We start from the raw sequence: 22,443 nt of genomic DNA, 5'->3' as shown, positions 1-22,443 counted from the left end.
TCAAATTATTTTGTCAAATTATTTTGTCAAATTATTTTGTCAAATTATTTTGTCAAATTATTTTGGGGGGCAAATTATTTTGTCAATTTTTTTTGTCAATTTTTTTTGTCAAATTTGACAAAATACTTTTTACAAAATACTTTTTACAAAATACTTTTTACAAAATACTTTTTACAAAATACTTTTTACAAAATACTTTTTACAAAATACTTTTTACAAAATACTTTTTACAAAATACTTTGTCAAATTATTTTGTCAAATTATTTTGTCAAATTATTTTGGGGGGCAAATTAAATTAGGGTTTTGTATTTTGTATTTTGTCAAATTATTTTGTCAAATTATTTTGGGGGGCAAATTAAATTAGGGTTTTGTATTTTGTATTTTGTCAAATTATTTTGTCAAATTATTTTGTCAAATTATTTTGTCAAATTATTTTGTCAAATTATTTTGTCAAATTATTTTGGGGGGCAAATTAAATTAGGGTTTTGTATTTTGTCAAATTATTTTGTCAAATTATTTTGGGGGGCAAATTAAATTAGGGTTTTGTGTTTTGTATTTTGTCAAATTATTTTGTCAAATTATTTTGTCAAATTATTTTGTCAAATTATTTTGTCAAATTATTTTGTCAAATTATTTTGTCAAATTATTTTGTCAAATTATTTTGTCAAATTATTTTGTCAAATTATTTTGTCAAATTATTTTGTCAAATTATTTTGTCAAATTATTTTGTCAAATTATTTTGTCAAATTATTTTGTCAAATTATTTTGTCAAATTATTTTGTCAAATTATTTTGTCAAATTATTTTGTCAAATTATTTTGTCAAATTATTTTGTCAAATTATTTTGTCAAATTATTTTGTCAAATTATTTTGTCAAATTATTTTGTCAAATTATTTTGGGGGGCAAATTAAATTAGGGTTTTGTATTTTGTATTTTGTCAAATTATTTTGTCAAATTATTTTGTCAAATTATTTTGTCAAATTATTTTGTCAAATTATTTTGTCAAATTATTTTGTCAAATTATTTTGTCAAATTATTTTGTCAAATTATTTTGGGGGGCAAATTAAATTAGGGTTTTGTATTTTGTATTTTGTCAAATTATTTTGGGGGGCAAATTAAATTAGGGTTTTGTATTTTGTATTTTGTCAAATTATTTTGGGGGGCAAATTAAATTAGGGTTTTGTATTTTGTATTTTGTCAAATTATTTTGTCAAATTATTTTGTCAAATTATTTTGTCAAATTATTTTGTCAAATTATTTTGTCAAATTATTTTGTCAAATTATTTTGTCAAATTATTTTGTCAAATTATTTTGTCAAATTATTTTGTCAAATTATTTTGTCAAATTATTTTGTCAAATTATTTTGTCAAATTATTTTGGGGGGCAAATTATTTTGGGGGGCAAATTATTTTGGGGGGCAAATTATTTTGGGGGGCAAATTATTTTGGGGGGCAAATTATTTTGGGGGGCAAATTATTTTGGGGGGCAAATTATTTTGTCAAATTTTTTTGTCAAATTTGACAAAATACTTTTTACAAAATACTTTTTACAAAATACTTTTTACAAAATACTTTTTACAAAATACTTTTTACAAAATACTTTTTACAAAATACTTTTTACAAAATACTTTTTACAAAATACTTTGTCAAATTATTTTGTCAAATTATTTTGTCAAATTATTTTGTCAAATTATTTTGTCAAATTATTTTGTCAAATTATTTTGTCAAATTATTTTGTCAAATTATTTTGTCAAATTATTTTGTAAAAAGTATTTTGTAAAAAGTATTTTGTAAAAAGTATTTTAAATTAGTTAATTAAATTAGGGTTTTGTATTTTGTATTTTGTCAAATTATTTTGTCAAATTATTTTGTCAAATTATTTTGTCAAATTATTTTGTCAAATTATTTTGTCAAATTATTTTGTCAAATTATTTTGTCAAATTATTTTGTCAAATTATTTTGTCAAATTATTTTGTCAAATTATTTTGTCAAATTATTTTGGGGGGCAAATTATTTGACACTTTGGTTGTTGAGAAACAGCTCCTAAAACATTATTTTACACTTTTGGCTGTTGAGAAACAGCTCCTAAAACATTATTTGACACTTTTGGTTGTTGAAAAACAGCTTCTAACCATTATTTGACACTTTGGTTGTTGAGAAACAGCTCCTAAAACATTATTTTACACTTTTGGTTGTTGAGAAACAGCTCCTAAAACATTATTTGACACTTTTGGTTGTTGAGAAACAGCTCCTAAAACATTATTTGACACTTTTGGTTGTTGAGAAACAGCTCATAAAACATTATTTGACACTTTTGGTTCAATGTCCCCGCCCATACGCATCAAGTCTACCGAAGTATCAGGTGAGAATGTGACCTAAATCTCCTAGAGAGAGAGAGCTCACCGTCTAAGCAATACACCTGCAGCACCATGTTAGCCTTCTTCCTATTGGCCGTCCACTCCAGCAGGGACAGCGGGTAGGTCCGTGCGGTCTCGAGGGCGGGGCCTGCACTCAACTGGGACTTCTGATTGGCCTGGATGAGTCTGTGTTGCAGCAGCGCCTGGCAACCAACGGGGGCATGGTCAGACACAAACCTGTAGAGACACAGGTCAAGGGTCAAGTGAAGCATTAGATTTATTCAGTAGTTAAGTAAGGTCAAGTAGATCATTATGATGCCTTTGAATGTCCTCACTCATTGCATGCCATATTTGTTACTTACCGCATACAGTGTTACAAGACACACACACACACACTACAACAGACACACACACACACACACACACACACACACACACACACACAATACAATAGAACACAACAAGTATAATATAATAACAAAACAAAGACACAACCTCAAGACCTAAGCCGAAAAAAATAGCCCCCATGAGCCGAGTAAGGAAGCTGCCATTTCCATTCACGAAAATATATTAAAAAAAATATCCTTATAAGATGCTAAGCAACAAGCTATATTATGCTTAGATGATTAACCCATTCTGAACGGGAACCCATTTTGGTGTTATAGCACTATGTTATGCTTTAGCTATTGAAAAATAGCAGATCTACAAGCTCATAGCGCGCCACCGAGTGGCGCGCTACGAGCTTGTAGGTCTGCTATTTTTGAAAAATTCGAAGAACGACTGACATTTTTATCTCAGGTCAGAATGGGTTAATCAGACCAGTGTGTGTCCAGTGGAAACCTCGTATGAATCTGATCTCAGGTCAGAATGGGTTAAAATAAATGTGCGCGACTGTAAAGACGAAACGGAAGTGGGGAGGAGGCTCCACTTCCTCCGCTTTATCGCTTACTCATGAATAGCTCTTCCGTTGCTCCAGACTGTATGACGGAAGCATTTGGAAATGTGCGAGAGGCAACCGCCTGGTAACGTGAGACGAGTGTCATTAGTAGGATGGGACTCGATTAAAAAAAATAATCTAATTAACCCATTCTGACCTGAGATCAGATTCATACGAGGTTTCCACTGGACACACACTGGTCTGATTAACACATTCTGACCTGAGATCAGATTCTAAAAATGTCAGTCGTTCTTCGAATTTTTCAAAAATAGCAGACCTACAAGCTCATATCGCGCCACTCGGTGGCGCGATATGAGCTTGTAGATCTGCTATTTTTCAATAGCTAAAGCATAACATGATGCCAACACCAAAATGGGTGCCCGGTCAGAATGGGTTAATCAGAGGCTTTGTAGTTAATTAATCTAGATTAATCGCATTTTAATCGCATATCAAAATTCAACCTGAGAACAGCGAGAAACCTTTTTTAATGTTTTTTGATATCCCAGTGAATCAGTGAATAGTGACTACAGGATACCACTCATTTTCAACATTTTACTGTCATTAATATACCTGTTGTGGAAATAATAATAAAAAAGTCACCCCATTCTGTGTTGCCTAGAACTGGAGGTCTGAAAAAAAAATAGTAACAGTAACAAGTACATCTCAGTGACATCACAAAGCTGTACTTACTTCATATTGTTACTGTTTTTTTGTCAGACCTCCAGTTCTAGGCAACACAAAATGGGGTGACTTTTTATTATTTCCAGTTTTCAGTACTATAGTAAAGCGCCCAGTGAGAAACGTTCCGCGGTGAAAAAAAAGGTGCGATTAATTTATCTGTAGTTAATCGCAATTCATTTTTCTGTAGTTAATTAATCTAAATTAATCGCAATTAGTCCCGGCCCTAATAGGAAGAGTTATTCAGTCTGTGTGCCCGCGGCGCGCATGCATGCGCGCCGTAACACTCACTTCAGCAGGTGTTTCTCCAGCTTGGGCGACGGTGCGAAGGCGCAGGCGCAGGCCAGCAGCAGCAGCCAGCCCCGGTCGGCATTGTGGGGGTTGAAGTTCCGCCACACCTGATTGGCCACCTGGGACATGATCTCGTCCCTCAAGCCCGGCGAGGAGAGGCCGCGCTGGATGATGTAGTTCCCGAACAGGTTCTCGGGAGCGCCGTTCAGGTGGGGGTCGCCCATGAACCTCAACACCTACAGGGAAAGGAAAAGAAAGGTACTATGTTTACCCAGGGTAACTGGACTAAGGAAAGGAAAGATACTATGTTTACCCAGGGTAACTGGACTAAGGAAAGGAAAGGTACTATGTTTACCCAGGGTAACTAGACTAAGGAAAGGAAAGGTACTATGTTTACCCAGGGTAACTGGACTAAGGAAAGGAAAGGTACTATGTTTACCCAGGGTAACCGGACTAAGGAAAGGAAAGGTACTATGTTTACCCAGGGTAACTGGACTAAGGAAAGGAAAGGTACTATGTTTACCCAGGGTAACCGGACTAAGGAAAGGAAAGGTACTATGTTTACCCAGGGTAACTGGACTAAGGAAAGGAAAGGTACTATCGTAGATAATGTTGTGGGGGAGTTTTGCCAGTCCTTGTTATTTCACCGTGCTTGGGTGAGATGAGGCTCGTTTAATTACTGTACTGTCTTTGGCGCCTGATTTTCAACAGCGGAAGCCATAAAGGTCTTATCTTGGTGTAAGACTGGCCAATATAGAGGGTATGCGTGTGACATCATCATCCTACATACATCAAAACAGAAAAGTCCTGTGTGGTTGCATTAAGTGGAAACCGAGCTACACTTCCTATTTCTAACCATCTGTCCATTGTACCAAGACATCAGAGACACATACTTCCCACAGATTACAACCACACACGGAGATTTTGAAAACATGACCAATGACAAAATACTGCCATATCTGCTGGGCTGAAGTACAACAATGTGCAAACACAGCAGCAAGATTTGTGAGTTGCTGTGATAGGAGAAGGATATCAAATGGAACACAACCACCCTAAAGACTAATCATTGTGTATATTCCTGCACTATACCTGCATCGAGTGATCTTGGTACACAGAAGTTGATCTATTGATGATTCTGACCTTCAAATGTACATCATGTTTGTTTTGATTGTATTGCTGTATTGTTGTATTGTTCTTTCTGCTTTGGCAATGTAAACGTATGTTTTCTCATGCCAATAAAGCCCTTTGAATTGAATTGAATTGCATTAAACAAGGTTAAACTCACTTTGCAACTCACTTTGCCACTCGATTTGACACTCAAACTATGCATGATGAACTGAGTGGGGTGGGGGTAGGGAACTGTGACGGACATTGTGTATTTTGTTTGTTTAACTGTATGTAATGTGTTTTATTTTCGTTTTATTTTTCGTTTTGTCATTATTTATTTATTTTTGTTCTGTATTTATTGTCAAAAAAAATTGTGATGAGATTTTGTTTGTATTTGTGCTGCTATGGGGATGTGGGGGGGTAAAAAATATATGTCAATTGTTTTGAATATACTTATTTGTACTGTAAAGAAAATGAATAAACATATGTTTAAAAATATATATATGCATGATGTGCATACCCTCTATATAGCTTCATGATGAATGCCAGGCTTATTTCAAACGTTTGCACAGCTCATCCACAGCTGATGTTAGACTCTAACCTCAATGAATCTAAACAGAGTCAACTAATCAGGCTTTGTATCTGTAACTCTTTTAGAAGATGACAAACATAACGGGGTCAAGGGACAGGTTCACAGACGAAACAAAGGCCTTTTGGAACACTAGTTCACCAGAGGAGGAAGTGAGAGCACAGATGAGGTCCCACCAAGAGGAGGAAGTGAGAGCACAGATGAGGTCCCACCATGATGAAGAGTCCCAGGGCTTCTTCTCGGAGGTCCTCGTCTATCCGGGTCAGTGGCGCCTCGATAGGAACCATCAGCATTCCAAACTTTGGTTCCTACATGGATAGGGAGAGGTACAAGAGGAGGTACATCTTATTAACCGTACACCCAAATAGAGCGTCAGCAAAATCAAGGTCATCTAACTGTGTCCAAGGTGTCCACTGGATGCCATTTGACCTGGCCCTTCTTTCCCACACTCACCAACAAATGCAAGAGAAAACCAACATAGAAGGCACTAGAAGGATATGTTAGTGTACTATAATATGGTGTAACGGACCCTGAAGTAGGCCTGTGCATAGCGGTAGAAGGATATGTTAGTGTACTATAATAAGGTGTAACGGACCCTGAAGTAGGCCTGTGCGTAGTGGTAGAAGGGTGTACTATAATAAGGTGTAACGGACCCTGAAGTAGGCCTGTGCGTAGCGGTAGAAGGGTGTTCTATAATAAGGTGTAACGGACCCTGAAGTAGGCCTGTGCGTAGCGGTAGAAGGGTGTACTATAATAAGGTGTAACGGACCCTGAAGTAGGCCTGTGCGTAGCGGTAGAAGGGTGTACTATAATAAGGTGTAACGGACCCTGAAGTAGGCCTGTGCGTAGCGGTAGAAGGGTGTTCTATAATAAGGTGTAACGGACCCTGAAGTAGGCCTGTGCGTAGCGGTAGAAGGGTGTTCTATAATAAGGTGTAACGGACCCTGAAGTAGGCCTGTGCGTAGCGGTAGAAGGGTGTTCTATAATAAGGTGTAACGGACCCTGAAGTAGGCCTGTGCGTAGCGGTAGAAGGGTGTTCTATAATAAGGTGTAACGGACCCTGAAGTAGGCCTGTGCGTAGCGGTAGAAGGGTGTTCTATAATAAGGTGTAACGGACCCTGAAGTAGGCCTGTGCGTAGCGGTAGAAGGGTGTTCTATAATAAGGTGTAACGGACCCTGAAGTAGGCCTGTGCGTAGCGGTAGAAGGGGTAGTTGTTGATGTCCAGAGGCAGAGTGTGCTGAGCCTCCTCCCTGATGTGAGGAGCCTGGAGCATGGCCAGGCAGTCAGAATGCAACACCTTACCACCTGGAGAGAGAGAGAGAGGGAGAGAGAGAGAGAGAGGGAGGGAGGGAGAGAGAGAGAGAGGGAGAGAGGGAGAGAGGGAGAGAGAGAGAGTGGGGGGGAGAGAGAGAGACATTACTTCAGAATTATTTTAATCTGAAGTTTTTATTCTGAATGAAAAGCCCTCATGATGTAACCGCTGCCACTGACTCAGTGCTGTCTGCAGTAAGGCTCCCAGCTCGGCAGGAATCACCAGGTGTGTGACATTCACCACCTCTCTCTTCATCAGCTCCTGGAAGAGAGAGAGAGAGAAAGAGAGAGGGAGAGAACATCAATGTGTGTGTGTGTGTGTGTGTGTGTGTGTGTGTGTGCGTGCGTGCGTGCGTGCGTGCGTGCGTGCGTGCGTGCGTGCGTGCGTGCGTGCGTGCGTGCCTGAAAGTGTGTGAGTCCCTGTTTTTGTAAGAAAAAGGAGGTTATTTTCCATTTCCAGCAATATCCTGAGAACACTGTGTCTATCATGACCTGCTTTGGCACACTGTCAGTCAGTATAGAACAATAAAAACATCATTACTGTACATAGAATACACAAATGCATTACAGTACAATTTCAAATGCATCCCCATAATAATGCAGTAGCAGTGATGATGGGCTGTAGGGATTAGGTGGTACGGTAGAGCTATTTAACCCATTCTGACCGGGCACCCATTTTGGTGTTAGCATCATGTTATGCTTTACCTATTGAAAAACAGCAGATCTACAAGCTCATAGCGCGCCACCGAGTGGCGCGATACGAGCTTGTAGGTCTGCTATTTTTGAAAAATTCGAAGAACGACTGACATTTTTAGAATCTGATCTCAGGTCAGAATGGGTTCATCAGACCAGTGTGTGTCCAGTGGAAACCTCGTATGAATCTGATCTCAGGTCAGAATGGGTTAATCAGACCAGTGTGTGTCCAGTGGAAACCTCGTATGAATCTGATCTCAGGTCAGAATGGGTTATTCAGACCAGTGTGTGTCCAGTGGAAACCTCGTATGAATCTGATCTCAGGTCAGAATGGGTTAAAGATGGACTGCCGTGATTCCATACAGGGCAGGCTATAGGGTTAGGTACGGCAGGTACGGCAGTGACGACATGTATCTTGTCTTTTGGTTTAGTTTAGCTTCCATCTGTTGGTCTGTGTATGTATGCACAGATGACACAAGTATTAGGGTCTAGCTTCCATCTGTTGGTCTGTGTACAGTATTTACAGTATGCACAGATGACACAAAGGTTTGATCCTTACCCTGTCTCTTCGCCTGCGGTCATCCCAGCGCACCTGTAAACAGCAAACAACAATTTAAAATAACTGTAACATCACTGTAGAAGAACTATCGTGAACCCCAAAAAATGGCCATTGGATAAGCACAAGTAAGGAAAGCTAGGCTGTATGTTGCTTTGAAAACCGGCATTGAATCATCGTGTTTACTGTTGTTTCTTATGGTCAAAAGGGAGAATTGGTGGAAGAGGGTTGAGGTACTGTATATGCAACATTTTAAAATCTCCTTCAAAAGGGATCTTTTCCCTTTTTTGCTTATATATGATGAATTCCTGTTCTGTTCTTTAACTACATAGAAGTGTCTATTTGTATGTCTCTATATGTTTTGATGAATTGAACAATGTCGACCCTGTTGTAAACAAGTGTAATGCTTAATTGGGTCGTCCACTCACAGTTAACAGTCTCTGTATTGAGTTTGTGCTTGAACTGTACTGTAATTCTACAAGCTGTTAATACATATTTCAATCAATCAATCAAAACCTTGTTGGTGTTGTGGACATTTTAAAGTCTATTTGGGCATTGTGAGCACCCAAGACAGTTTTTAAGTTGTTTCATTCAGTATTCATTTGATATTAAATTCCTCTATAAACCCATTGTAACTTTAAACTCCATTTTAACCATGTTAGATTCATTGAAAACAGGCCTTCTAATGAGTGTTTTTTTCAATTACTTTTTTCATGTATTTTTAAAAAAGCTTTTCTTTAATAGGAAAGGGATAAAGTCTGATAAAAGGAATATCAAATATCTAATTGAATCAAGAAATGTAAAAACGGTGTGGCCGTGCTCTCAAAAGCCTGAGTAGGCCTAATATGATCACATGACCCCGAGCATGTTTGAAAGTGAAATATCCAGTTAATAAAAGGATCAAAATAGCGTACTGTACTGTACTGTACTGTACCTTGCAGTATCTTTTGCGGTTGACATACATGTTGACCGTTGAACGGAACTGTATCAGACTCTGTCTCATAATGGCATAGCGCCTCCTGGAGGAGGAACACAACATGACATGGATAATATTATCAGCTGTAGCCTAAATGAAGCTATAAAATGCAAACCTTTATGACAAAATAAATATTGATAAGTTGCTGGTTTGACAGGAGAGTATTTCCTGTGCATGAAAGATGTACACATTTTCATTAATTATAAAAAAAAAAAAATCACACCCGTGTGAACTGAGTGGTGCCATGGACGTGGTGTTGGGTGCCTGCACATGTGCACACATGGCATCAACGCATGGTGTTATCATTCATTTTTTAAGAGCCTGCCCAACAGGGACTACAGATGAAATGTAGCTTTGGCTAACTCTGGCCCATTTACATTGATGTGAAAACTGATGTTGATTAATGAGATTTGTCCCTATCAAATAAATAATAATAATAATAATAATAATAATAATAATAATAAAACCTTATTTGTATAGCACCTTTCATGACATGAAATGCAGCTCAAAGTGCTTTACAGAACAATGGAGAATAAAAGAAAAGCAAGGCAACGACATTAAAAAAACAAGCAGTAATGCAATACAGTGAGGACATGAATAACAAAAAAAATAAAAGATCAATTAAAAGCAATGTTGTAGAAGTGGGTCTTGAGCTGAGCTATATAAATGTCTACAGAGGCTGCCTGTCGAAGGTACAGTGGGAGCTTGTTCCATGCCGACGGCACGTAGAAGCAAAAATCTGCTTCCCCGTATTTTTTAGTTGCCATTTTTTTGGCAAAGCGAGCAGGCCAGCAGTGGAAGACCTTAAATAAATAAATACAGAGCGCTCTGAAACCATGAAGCCAGTTGAGAAGGTGCACAGAGCGCTCTGAAACCAGTCACTGGTACTATATACATCTCCATACCCACTTAGAAATACTCAACATCCCTACTTTTCTATTCCCAGAGGAATGTTCTCTGAATCCGGACGCGGGTCATTCCATTACAAAGCCCCATTTGACTGGAACAACCTTCCCCTTTCTCTCAGATCTGTGACCTCTCCCGGCCGCTTCAGGACTTCTCTGTATTCACACCTCAAAACACCCTGTTCAACCTGTTCATGCTACTAACACTGCCCGTACTGCTGTTTACCTCTGACCCCTGTTTCAAATCACTGTACTGTACTAGTCTCAATATGCTTGTCCAAGAAGAGTTGGGGGATGGGGGAGTGGGTGGGAGAGAATGAGCAAGCAAACTGTATCTGTACATGTCTGTATTGTCTATTGCCCACTGTCTATTTGTGTAACTGCACTGTACTGTATGTAATGTTTTTCCCTGTATACGGGACCCCCTCTAAAATGAGATGCTGCATCTCAAGGGGCTATTCTTTCAATAAATTCTGACCAAATTCTGACCATGAAGCCCGTTGAGAAGGCGTACCTGGCGAGGAAGCCCCGGCAGCGCGCCTGGAGCGCCACGACCCTCCAGCGGAAGGACATGATGAGCGAGCGGAGCAGGAACATGCGGGTGTAGCGCTGCAGCGTGCGGGCCGCCACGTGACGCACGCGCTCCCGCTTGAACTCCAGCAGCTGGTACACGTCCTCCTTCAGGAACAACTGGCACGCGGACAGAGAGAGTCAAGTCAAGTCACCTTTATTTATATATAGCACATTTAAAAACAACAGAAGTTGACCCAAAGTGCTTTCCATATAAAAAGTACATCATAAAATACAAAATTAAAATAAACGTTTAGCAATACTTCATATAAGAAAAATACAATATTACAACATTTAAAGAGCATGAAACAACAAAAAAGCCTACTCATTACAAAAAGGTTGAAAACATTTACAGGACTAGGAGCTGAAGGCAATGGAGAAAAGGTGAGTTTTTAGGGAGGATTTGAAACTGTTGATGGATTTGATGTGTAGTGGGAGACTATTCCAGAGTTTGGGGGCAATTACTGAGAAAGCCCCTTAGGTCGCCTTTGGTTTTTTGGGTCAGGGGTGTGGGTGTGGGGGGGAGGGTGAAGATCAGAGCCGGAGGAAATAAAGAATTATACAACAGGTCGTTTCGAGGAAGCAATCCGATTGGTTGAAGTAGCCGTCTATCTATAGCCGTGCTTCAAACGAACATGATGGAACGCCTAATCAAAACGTAAAAATCAGCTGTGCCAATCAGCTGTCACAGAGAGGGTTGCTATAGGCTAGCGATTTTCTAGGGACATTTCCGGTCGTAGTGGCTACATCTGTTTTTTTTTTTCTCAAGGGTAAACTGTTGTATAATCGCAATATTACACTCTTGAGGCTCGTGCTTTACCGTCATTAATGGCACTTCTGTGCTGCTTCAGAACTGGCCTATCGGCTCGTTCCTGTAGTAACGCAGGCGTGCCAATGATGGCGGTAAAAGCAACACACCCTCTCGTGCAATATTGCTTAATTGTGCACTTGAGCCTACTGTAACTAGTCTTGCAATTTTATTTTTGGAGTGCGGCTATTTCCACTTTATGGTTTTCTGAAAGGCATCAGCTTGTATATGGATGAGAGTCTCATCCATATACAAGCTGACATTTCTTCGCATCAATTCTATTCATATAGTCGATGTCTCATCATGAGACATCGACTCTATGAATATAAATGATGCGAAACGTTGAGTAAACAGCGAGTCTCACCTTGCTGACGCCCACATAGAAACATCCGGGTACGAGCGGGTACATTTTACTCAGCATGATGACACAGTTATCTCCAGTAGCTTCAGGGATCTGATGCATCCCCACTATGGACTTATACCTGGCAGAGAACACGCACGCACGCACGCACGCACGCACGCACGCACACACACACACACACACACACACACACACACACACACACACACACACACACACACACACACACACACACACACACACACACACACACACACACACACACACACACACACACACACACACACACACACACACACACACACACACACACACACACACACACACACACACACACACACACACACACAGCAGATGAACATTTGCTATCGGCTAACTCTGGTATAGTGCTTCAAAATGGTAACATGGTAACTTTACATAATATTATGAACTATATCATTCTCAAACCTTTTCACATTTTCATGCCATGGACCCACGAATTGATATACATTTAGCCACAGACCCTTAAGAGTATATATGAACAGAGACGGCACCCAGAGGAAACCCTGAGGCGAAATGGACATAGTGGCCGAATGAAGGTATTGCAGCGTGGGCCCCAAAGACATGAACGCGCTGGTCCGTTGACTATCATTGTGCACGTTTACGACGGCAGCACGCTCATGTGCGTTCGTGCACGTTCAACGGCAGCGCTTTCATGTGTTTGGGGCAAATCCCATCCCAGAATGCACTCTGTTCCTACCCGGAAGGAGGAGTGAAATCGCCTCATGCGCTTTTGAGCAACTTAATGCAAGTGGATGGAAGGAGAACTCGGATGCCGTCTCTATTCATACAGTATATACTCTAAACACAGACCCCCATCAGAGACGACGGGGGTCTGGAACTCCCATGAGAGATGATCTGTGTTGATAAAGATAATAATAATAATAATGACGGGGGTCTGGAACTCCCATGAGAGATGATCTGTGTTGATACAGCGTTATGTTTCACCTGAACAGGAAGATAGAAAATGGCATTCGAACAGGAAATCCTTCGCGGCGAATCCTGATGGTCTCCAACACCCCAGAGTAAACCAACTGGGTGTGGACCAGCTCACCGTCAAACAGCCCTGGCTCCTGAGCACGCACACACGCGCGCACACACACACACACACACACACACACACACACACACACACACACACACACACACACACACACACACACACACACACACACACACACACACACACACACACACATGCCCACACACACACACACACACACACACACACACACACACACACACAAATACATCACTTTCAGCATGGTGTTTCTGGGCAAAATCTTCCAGAGATAGCAAAAATAATAAGACAAGCCCCCACTCTTCAGGTGTTTAAATCACGCCTCAAGACATATTTTTATTCTTTGGCTTTTCCAAGCATAGTATGAGCTTTTGATGTTGAAAGTGACACTGTGTACTGTATGTTTGTTTTTAAATGAAGTTGTGATTTTTATTATTTTATTGTAAAGCACTTTGGTACAACTTGTTGTTATTTAAATGTGCTATAGAAATAAAGATGGTATGGTATGGTAAAATTACCGATTTACAATCTTGTATAGATTCAGTTTGACTGCACCATGTTTGTGCATTCATGAAATGTATGAACAAAATAATGTTAAAAAATATATATGAAATATGGAGATACAACGTTTCTGCCCAACAGTGACGATATATATACAGTATGTATTTGTATACGCACAAAAACATATCACATCGGCACATAAACCCTTTTTGTTATATTGATGTGAAATGCACAATGCAGTGATGATATTGCATCATATGAACTGTTATCACATATAGAAGAACCTACCTTCAAATTGTTTGGCTTAATACAACGTACAAAAAAGGGATTGCAGCTGAAAAAAAGAAAATAAGTGTTATTACAAAGTTATCTCTCTCTCTCTCTCTCTCTCTCTCTCCCTCTCTCTCTCTCTCTCCCTCTCTCTCTCTCCCTCCCTCCCTCACCTCTCCATCTTCTCCACCAGCTCCATTAGTGACGCCTGGAACTTGGAGCTGACGGTGGAAGCTTGGTACTTCCTGGTTCCCGTGTCGCCCTTCCTCATGTGACCTCCTTTGAGCTGACCTATGACCCCCGCGTGGACCAGGAACAGGTTTGACACCATCTGGAAGGAGATGTACAGTTTACACACAGACACCAGACTAGCAGGAGCAAAGCTGTCACGTCAACATGATTGATATAGCATTCATGATTGATATAGCATTCAGTTATCAGTGGTAAAAAAAAAAATCTTTCAAGTTTTTAAACAGAAGCCCAGGGGCAAGCATGAATGTCATTAAGTCACAAGTTATGGGAAGAATTAACAGAAAAATCAAATAAGAGTATAGCCTTCAGTAGTTACGGTATGATCAGTTACATACGAAACAATATCGCTACAAGCAGCGATAAGACGGGACCAAGCAGGAAAGCAATGCCAATAAGCAATAACAACAATATGCACAATAAGCCATAGAAACATGGAAGACTGAACTTGAGAGAGAGGAGGCCATGTCATTGTGACACTGTCGGTTTTGATTGGGAAAGGACTTGCACCTGCTTGATTGGGTGCAGAGAAAGGAAGCTTTGTAGTGGATAGGAAGTTGAGATATGGCGAGAGAGCTGATTGTGATTTGTTTGCTAAATACAGAACCTTAAAGTTTATAGTTTGTTGTTTCTGTCTGTCCATATATTACCTAACAAGTGTGCACCATTGATAGGCAGTAGGGCGGGCCACACATCAAAAAGAATAATACGGGTGTTCAAATGACAGATTTCCGCATATTTTCATATCACTGGAACATATTTTTTACATTTCTTGTCCACATTTGGAGTTACATCATGGCAAGGAAACTACACAACCCAAACCTAAAAAAAAAGTGGTTTCACACTTTAAGTACATTTTGATGCCAGGAGTATTCCTATATTGTAGTATTGATACTTTTACTTAAAGTAAAGATTGTGAGTATTTTTTTCCACCACTGTCTGTTATAAAATACAAAAAATAAATAAATACAAAAGACATGAAATACATCTCTCCTCTCACCTTGTTTTTACTGTGTATGAACAGGTCCAGGACATCTTGTCGGACCTGGTCATAGTTCTTATCCAGGAACTTGTGGACCTGTAGGACAATGACATGACAGCAGCATTCATCAATTCAAAGTCAAATCCATTCCCCTGGGCAGACGAAGATTAATGCTAATACTAACCGGTCCCCTCTCTGTGTGGGACGTTTGTCCAAATGTGTAACATTTAAAAACACTACGGCTGTGCCTACTGTACTTCATATTCCGTATAGTTTCATCATGTATAGAGGACTATATCGTGCAGAACGAAATTAATGAACACTTTCGGACATTATTCGGGTCGCCATGGATCCTCTTGATAAAGTGTTATTTCTTTTAAGATATTATTTCAATATATGTACTGCTATTTGTGTGTCTGCGGGGGGGGGGGAGGTATGCAAATAATTATTGCATGAATTGTTGAAAATAAATTAATAAACATAATAAAAAATAATTATTATTATATTTGTATAATAATTCTCACTATACATTCAGACCACACTACCACTAGTAGAGAGAGAGGACTGTGTACTGTAGTAATGAGTGTGAGTGGTTTCTGGGGAGTACAGATCCAATTCAAGATCACAGATCTGTAGTAATGAGTAGTGAGTGGTTTCTGACTACATAGTGGACGGGGGAGTACAGTAATGAGTACAGTAATGAGTAGTTTCTGACTACATAGTGGATGGGGGAGTACAGTAATGAGTACAGTAATGAGTAGTTTCTGACTACATAGTGGACGGGGGAGTAAAGATCACAGACACCAGTGGTCAATATATCAATCCAATAATATGTCAAAACATTCCAGAGAACATTCAGTATAATGTTATACGAGGTCGCTTACATTTCATGAGCTTGTTGTATGTCAGGTTTCACCTGACACACATGACCAGTGAAGCGTTGTAGAGCTACTGTATAACCAACTAGACGTACAGTAACTAAGGATTGTCCAGTGAGACGGTGGTAGGTAACACGGTGAGACAGTGAGTACCTGGTAGGTGACACGGTGAGACGGTGAGACGGTGACACCTACCTGGTAGGTGACAGGGTGAGACGGTGACACCTACCTGGTAGGTGACACGGTGACACGGTGAGTACCTGGTAGGTGACAGGGTGAGACGGTGAGACGGTGACACCTACCTGGTAGGTGACACGGCCAGCAAAGTGTTTGATGGTGAACTCAGGGAGGGGCATCTTTGGCTTCTGATACAGCTCATTGTTGCCATGGTGATAGTGACACTTCTGGAGAAAGGTGTGGTCTGTTGCCTGGCGACAAAATAACAACAGATATTCAATCAATGACGAAGATGACGATGATCAGTACTGGGCCGAGACATGGACCCTCACATCACAGCAGGAAGAGACCCCATAGACCGAGACATGGACCCTCACATCACAACAGGAAGAGACCCCATAGACCGAGACATGGACCCTCACATCACAGCAGGAAGAGGCCCCATAGACTGAACACGGACCCTCACATCACAGCAGGAAGAGACCCCATAGACTGAACATGGACCCTCACATCACAGCAGGAAGAGACCCCATAGACTGAACATGGACCCTCACATCACAGCAGGAAGAGACCCCATAGACTGAACATGGACCCTCACATCACAGCAGGAAGAGACCCCATAGACTGAACATGGACCCTCACATCACAGCAGGAAGAGGCCCCATAGACTGAACATGGACCCTCACATCACAGCAGGAAGAGACCCCATAGACTGAACATGGACCCTCACATCACAGCAGGAAGAGACCCCATAGACTGAACATGGACCCTCACATCACAGCAGGAAGAGACCCCATAGACCGAGACATGGACCCTCACATCACAACAGGAAGAGACCCCATAGACCGAGACATGGACCCTCACATCACAGCAGGAAGAGGCCCCATAGACTGAACACGGACCCTCACATCACAGCAGGAAGAGACCCCATAGACTGAACATGGACCCTCACATCACAGCAGGAAGAGACCCCATAGACTGAACATGGACCCTCACATCACAGCAGGAAGAGACCCCATAGACTGAACATGGACCCTCACATCACAGCAGGAAGAGACCCCATAGACTGAACATGGACCCTCACATCACAGCAGGAAGAGGCCCCATAGACTGAACATGGACCCTCACATCACAGCAGGAAGAGACCCCATAGACTGAACATGGACCCTCACATCACAGCAGGAAGAGACCCCATAGACTGAACATGGACCCTCACATCACAGCAGGAAGAGACCCCATAGACCGAGACATGGACCCTCACATCACAACAGGAAGAGACCCCATAGACCGAGACATGGACCCTCACATCACAGCAGGAAGAGGCCCCATAGACTGAACACGGACCCTCACATCACAGCAGGAAGAGACCCCATAGACTGAACATGGACCCTCACATCACAGCAGGAAGAGACCCCATAGACTGAACATGGACCCTCACATCACAGCAGGAAGAGGCCCCATATATGACTACCTGAGGGAAGCAGGCCTGGTCGTCCAGAATCCTCAGTATCCCATGAGGCTTAGCAGCGATGAGGTCCATGACAGGCTGGTTGTCGTTGAACTGGATGTCCTGCCACGGGATCTGTTCCCTCATGTACTCCTCCTGTACATGAACACAGTACAGTATGTAGTATGTAATGTGTACCATGTAACATAATTATGCATGTGTGCATGTTTTTGTGTGTGTCGATGCAGCATGGTGTGTGTGCATGTGCCAGGTTAGTTATATGAGGGCCTGGGAGTGATGTGTGTCTGCGTGTGTGTGTGTGTCTGTGTGCGTGCGTGTCTGTGTGCGTGCATGCCTGCGTGCGTGCGTGCGTGGTGCAATCACCTGCTCCTCCCTGAATATGATACGATTGAAGAAGAACTGAAGATACTCGTTTGCATAATTAATGCAAAGTTGCTCAAAGCTGTTGAAGGCCAGATCCTGATATACACACAAACGCAACAAATGTAAAAAAAAGTGGGTGGTTATTATTTTTATTAAAAAATATTTATTTTTATTTTAGTAACTCATCCTCACGGCTTGTCTCTTTAGCTGCACAAGAAGAGACAGGAGGGGAGAAAAATATGTCTATATATAATATTATTTTTTACGGCTCTATGCCACAAATCTCCATGTTTGCCTATTATAACACGCCCAGAAAGGGACCATGTGGTCAATATTGATGCATCACAACACATACCATGGGAAGGCTTTAATCATCAATCCCTGAGGCCGATTCTAAATCAGTAGCTCTCACACTTTAAGCGCCAGTGGGCGGGGCACCAGTTTAGGCTCTGAGTGCCCATTATAAAGTAAGAAAGAATTTGTAATTCTATTATGCATGTAATGTGCATGTCATCACCTGTACACCAGATTAGAGGAATTTTCAAAACATGGATAAAACATGATAAAAATATATATTTTGAAAATATTGGCCTCGTTACATCCTTGGCATCCATTACAAAGACGGCAATATTTCGTCCATGGCACTTAAACTGAGTTAATCATTCAATAAGCCCTGAGGCCGATTCTAAATCAGTAGCTCTCACACTTTCACAAGATCTTTAAAAAATGTTCAAATATAGCAGATGCACAAGCTTTCCACACTGTATATCTGCCGTGTTTGTGTATATTTTCTATTTTTTTTAATAGCTAATGAAAAAGAAATCTAAAATGGCATGCTTTCTTTTTGCTTTTTGTCTTTATTTGTTAGTTTTTGTATAGTTTTTTCTTCAATAAAAATTAAGTGAAACAAATCTAAAATGTCATGCTTTCCCGGTTTGAACGGGCCTGACCTCAAATCCGTAAATGTCCAGGATGGAGATAGAGAGGGCGTGTTGGCAGGGATACACCTGGGCGTTGATCCGCTCCGTTAACCAATGGAAGAGCAGCGAGTACAGGATCTTGGCAACAGCATCTCTGGAGGATAGAGGAGAGAGGATAGAGGATAGAGGAGAGAGGATAGAGGATAGAGGATAGAGGAGAGAGGATAGAGGATAGAGTTTTGTGTGGATTAAAGGTGGTGAGCCTAAACAGACAAGCGTAAGGTTTTGCTTTGTTTGCTAGGCTGGTTGAAGACGTATAGGAGTATGACAACACAACGCTATGTTACTCTCACTAGCAACTCTCACTAGCAACCCTCACTAGCAACTGGCACTAGCAACTGGCACTAGCAACTCTCACTAGCAACTCTCACTAGCAACTGGCACTAGCAACTCTCACTAGCAACTGGCACTAGCTAATGGCACTAGCAACTCTCACTAGCAACTGGCACTAGCAACTCTCACTAGCAACTGGCACTAGCAACTCTCACTAGCAACTCTCACTATAGCAACTCTCACTAGCAACTCTCACTATAGCAACCCTCACTAGCAACTCTCACTAGCAACTGGCACTAGCAACTCTCACTAGCAACTGGCACTAGCAACTCTCACTAGCAACTGGCACTAGCTAATGGCACTAGCAACTCTCACTAGCAACTGGCACTAGCAACTCTCACTAGCAACTCTCACTATAGCAACTCTCACTAGCAACTCTCACTATAGCAACTCTCACTAGCAACTCTCACTAGCAACTCTCACTAGCAACTCTCACTAGCAACTCTCACTATAGCAACTCTCACTATAGCAACTCTCACTAGCAACTCTCACTAGCAACTCTCACTAGCAACTCTCACTATAGCAACTCTCACTAGCAACTCTCACTATAGCAACTCTCACTAGCAACTCTCACTATAGCAACTCTCACTAGCAACTCTCACTAGCAACTCTCACTATAGCAACTCTCACTATAGCAACTCTCACTAGCAACTCTCACTAGCAACTCTCACTATAGCAACTCTCACTATAGCAACTCTCACTAGCAACTCTCACTATAGCAACTCTCACTAACAACTCTCACTAGCAACTCTCACTATAGCAACTCTCACTAGCAACTCTCACTAGCAACTCTCACTAGCAACTCTCACTATAGCAACTCTCACTAGCAACTCTCACTAGCAACTCTCACTAGCAACTCTCACTAGCAACTCTCACTATAGCAACTCTCACTAGCAACTCTCACTAGCAACTCTCACTATAGCAACTCTCACTAGCAACTCTCACTATAGCAACTCTCACTAGCAACTCTCACTATAGCAACTCTCACTAGCAACTCTCACTAACAACTCTCACTAGCAACTCTCACTAGCAACTCTCACTATAGCAACTCTCACTAGCAACTCTCACTAGCAACTCTCACTAACAACTCTCACTAGCAACTCTCACTAGCAACTCTCACTATAGCAACTCTCACTAGCAACTCTCACTAGCAACTCTCACTAGCAACTCTCACTATAGCAACTCTCACTAGCAACTCTCACTATAGCAACTCTCACTAGCAACTCTCACTAGCAACTCTCACTAGCAACTCTCACTAGCAACTCTCACTATAGCAACTCTCACTAGCAACTCTCACTAGCAACTCTCACTAGCAACTCTCACTATAGCAACTCTCACTAGCAACTCTCACTAGCAACTCTCACTAGCAACTCTCACTAGCAACTCTCACTATAGCAACTCTCACTAGCAACTCTCACTAGCAACTCTCACTAGCAACTCTCACTAGCAACTCTCACTATAGCAACTCTCACTAGCAACTCTCACTAGCAACTCTCACTAGCAACTCTCACTAGCAACTCTCACTATAGCAACTCTCACTAGAAACTCTCACTAGCAACTCTCACTATAGCAACTCTCACTAGCAACTCTCACTATAGCAACTCTCACTAGCAACTCTCACTAGCAACTCTCACTAGCAACTCTCACTATAGCAACTCTCACTAGCAACTCTCACTAACAACTCTCACTAGCAACTCTCACTAGCAACTCTCACTATAGCAACTCTCACTAGCAACTCTCACTAGCAACTCTCACTAGCAACTCTCACTAGCAACTCTCACTATAGCAACTCTCACTAGCAACTCTCACTAACAACTCTCACTAGCAACTCTCACTAGCAACTCTCACTATAGCAACTCTCACTAGCAACTCTCACTAGCAACTCTCACTAGCAACTCTCACTATAGCAACTCTCACTAGCAACTCTCACTATAGCAACTCTCACTAGCAACTCTCACTAGCAACTCTCACTAGCAACTCTCACTAGCAACTCTCACTATAGCAACTCTCACTAGCAACTCTCACTAGCAACTCTCACTATAGCAACTCTCACTAGCAACTCTCACTAGCAACTCTCACTATAGCAACTCTCACTAGCAACTCTCACTATAGCAACTCTCACTAGCAACTCTCACTATAGCAACTCTCACTAGCAACTCTCACTAGCAACTCTCACTATAGCAACTCTCACTATAGCAACTCTCACTAGCAACTCTCACTATAGCAACTCTCACTATAGCAACTCTCACTAGCAACTCTCACTATAGCAACTCTCACTAACAACTCTCACTAGCAACTCTCACTAGCAACTCTCACTATAGCAACTCTCACTAGCAACTCTCACTAGCAACTCTCACTAGCAACTCTCACTATAGCAACTCTCACTAGCAACTCTCACTATAGCAACTCTCACTAGCAACTCTCACTAGCAACTCTCACTAGCAACTCTCACTAGCAACTCTCACTATAGCAACTCTCACTAGCAACTCTCACTAGCAACTCTCACTAGCAACTCTCACTAGCAACTCTCACTAGCAACTCTCACTATAGCAACTCTCACTAGCAACTCTCACTATAGCAACTCTCACTAGCAACTCTCACTATAGCAACTCTCACTAGCAACTCTCACTAGCAACTCTCACTATAGCAACTCTCACTAGCAACTCTCACTATAGCAACTCTCACTAGCAACTCTCACTAGCAACTCTCACTATAGCAACTCTCACTATAGCAACTCTCACTAGCAACTCTCACTATAGCAACTCTCACTATAGCAACTCTCACTAGCAACTCTCACTATAGCAACTCTCACTAACAACTCTCACTAGCAACTCTCACTAGCAACTCTCACTATAGCAACTCTCACTAGCAACTCTCACTAGCAACTCTCACTAGCAACTCTCACTATAGCAACTCTCACTAGCAACTCTCACTATAGCAACTCTCACTAGCAACTCTCACTAGCAACTCTCACTAGCAACTCTCACTAGCAACTCTCACTATAGCAACTCTCACTAGCAACTCTCACTAGCAACTCTCACTA

At 41.3% G+C, this 22,443-nt stretch overlaps 1 protein-coding gene across 1 annotated transcript in view; it reads right to left on the bottom strand.

Annotated features, from left to right (window-relative positions):
* myo15aa (myosin XVAa) overlaps positions 1-22,443 on the bottom strand; it is a gene marked incomplete at its 3' end in the record, with an annotated part of 109,883 nt that overhangs the window by 64,983 nt on the left and 22,457 nt on the right. The window contains exons 13-29 of the mRNA XM_080776436.1: positions 19,038-19,161; positions 18,088-18,183; positions 17,728-17,859; positions 16,382-16,507; positions 15,220-15,297; positions 14,144-14,301; positions 13,989-14,034; positions 13,127-13,251; positions 12,143-12,260; positions 10,915-11,090; positions 9,454-9,538; positions 8,523-8,555; positions 7,451-7,532; positions 7,134-7,264; positions 6,171-6,266; positions 4,263-4,498; positions 2,403-2,593 (exon numbers count right to left, since the gene is read on the bottom strand). Coding sequence (XP_080632562.1) covers positions 2,403-2,593; positions 4,263-4,498; positions 6,171-6,266; positions 7,134-7,264; positions 7,451-7,532; positions 8,523-8,555; positions 9,454-9,538; positions 10,915-11,090; positions 12,143-12,260; positions 13,127-13,251; positions 13,989-14,034; positions 14,144-14,301; positions 15,220-15,297; positions 16,382-16,507; positions 17,728-17,859; positions 18,088-18,183; positions 19,038-19,161 — 2,033 coding nt within the window. The remainder of the gene's footprint in view (positions 1-2,402; positions 2,594-4,262; positions 4,499-6,170; positions 6,267-7,133; positions 7,265-7,450; positions 7,533-8,522; positions 8,556-9,453; positions 9,539-10,914; positions 11,091-12,142; positions 12,261-13,126; positions 13,252-13,988; positions 14,035-14,143; positions 14,302-15,219; positions 15,298-16,381; positions 16,508-17,727; positions 17,860-18,087; positions 18,184-19,037; positions 19,162-22,443) is intronic.

This window comes from Protomyctophum bolini, assembly GCF_963924005.1.
Source record: "Protomyctophum bolini genome assembly, chromosome: 11".
Taxonomy (NCBI): domain Eukaryota; kingdom Metazoa; phylum Chordata; class Actinopteri; order Myctophiformes; family Myctophidae; genus Protomyctophum; species Protomyctophum bolini.
Note: the sequence above shows the minus strand (reverse complement) of the source record. Positions and strands in the feature narration are given on the sequence as shown.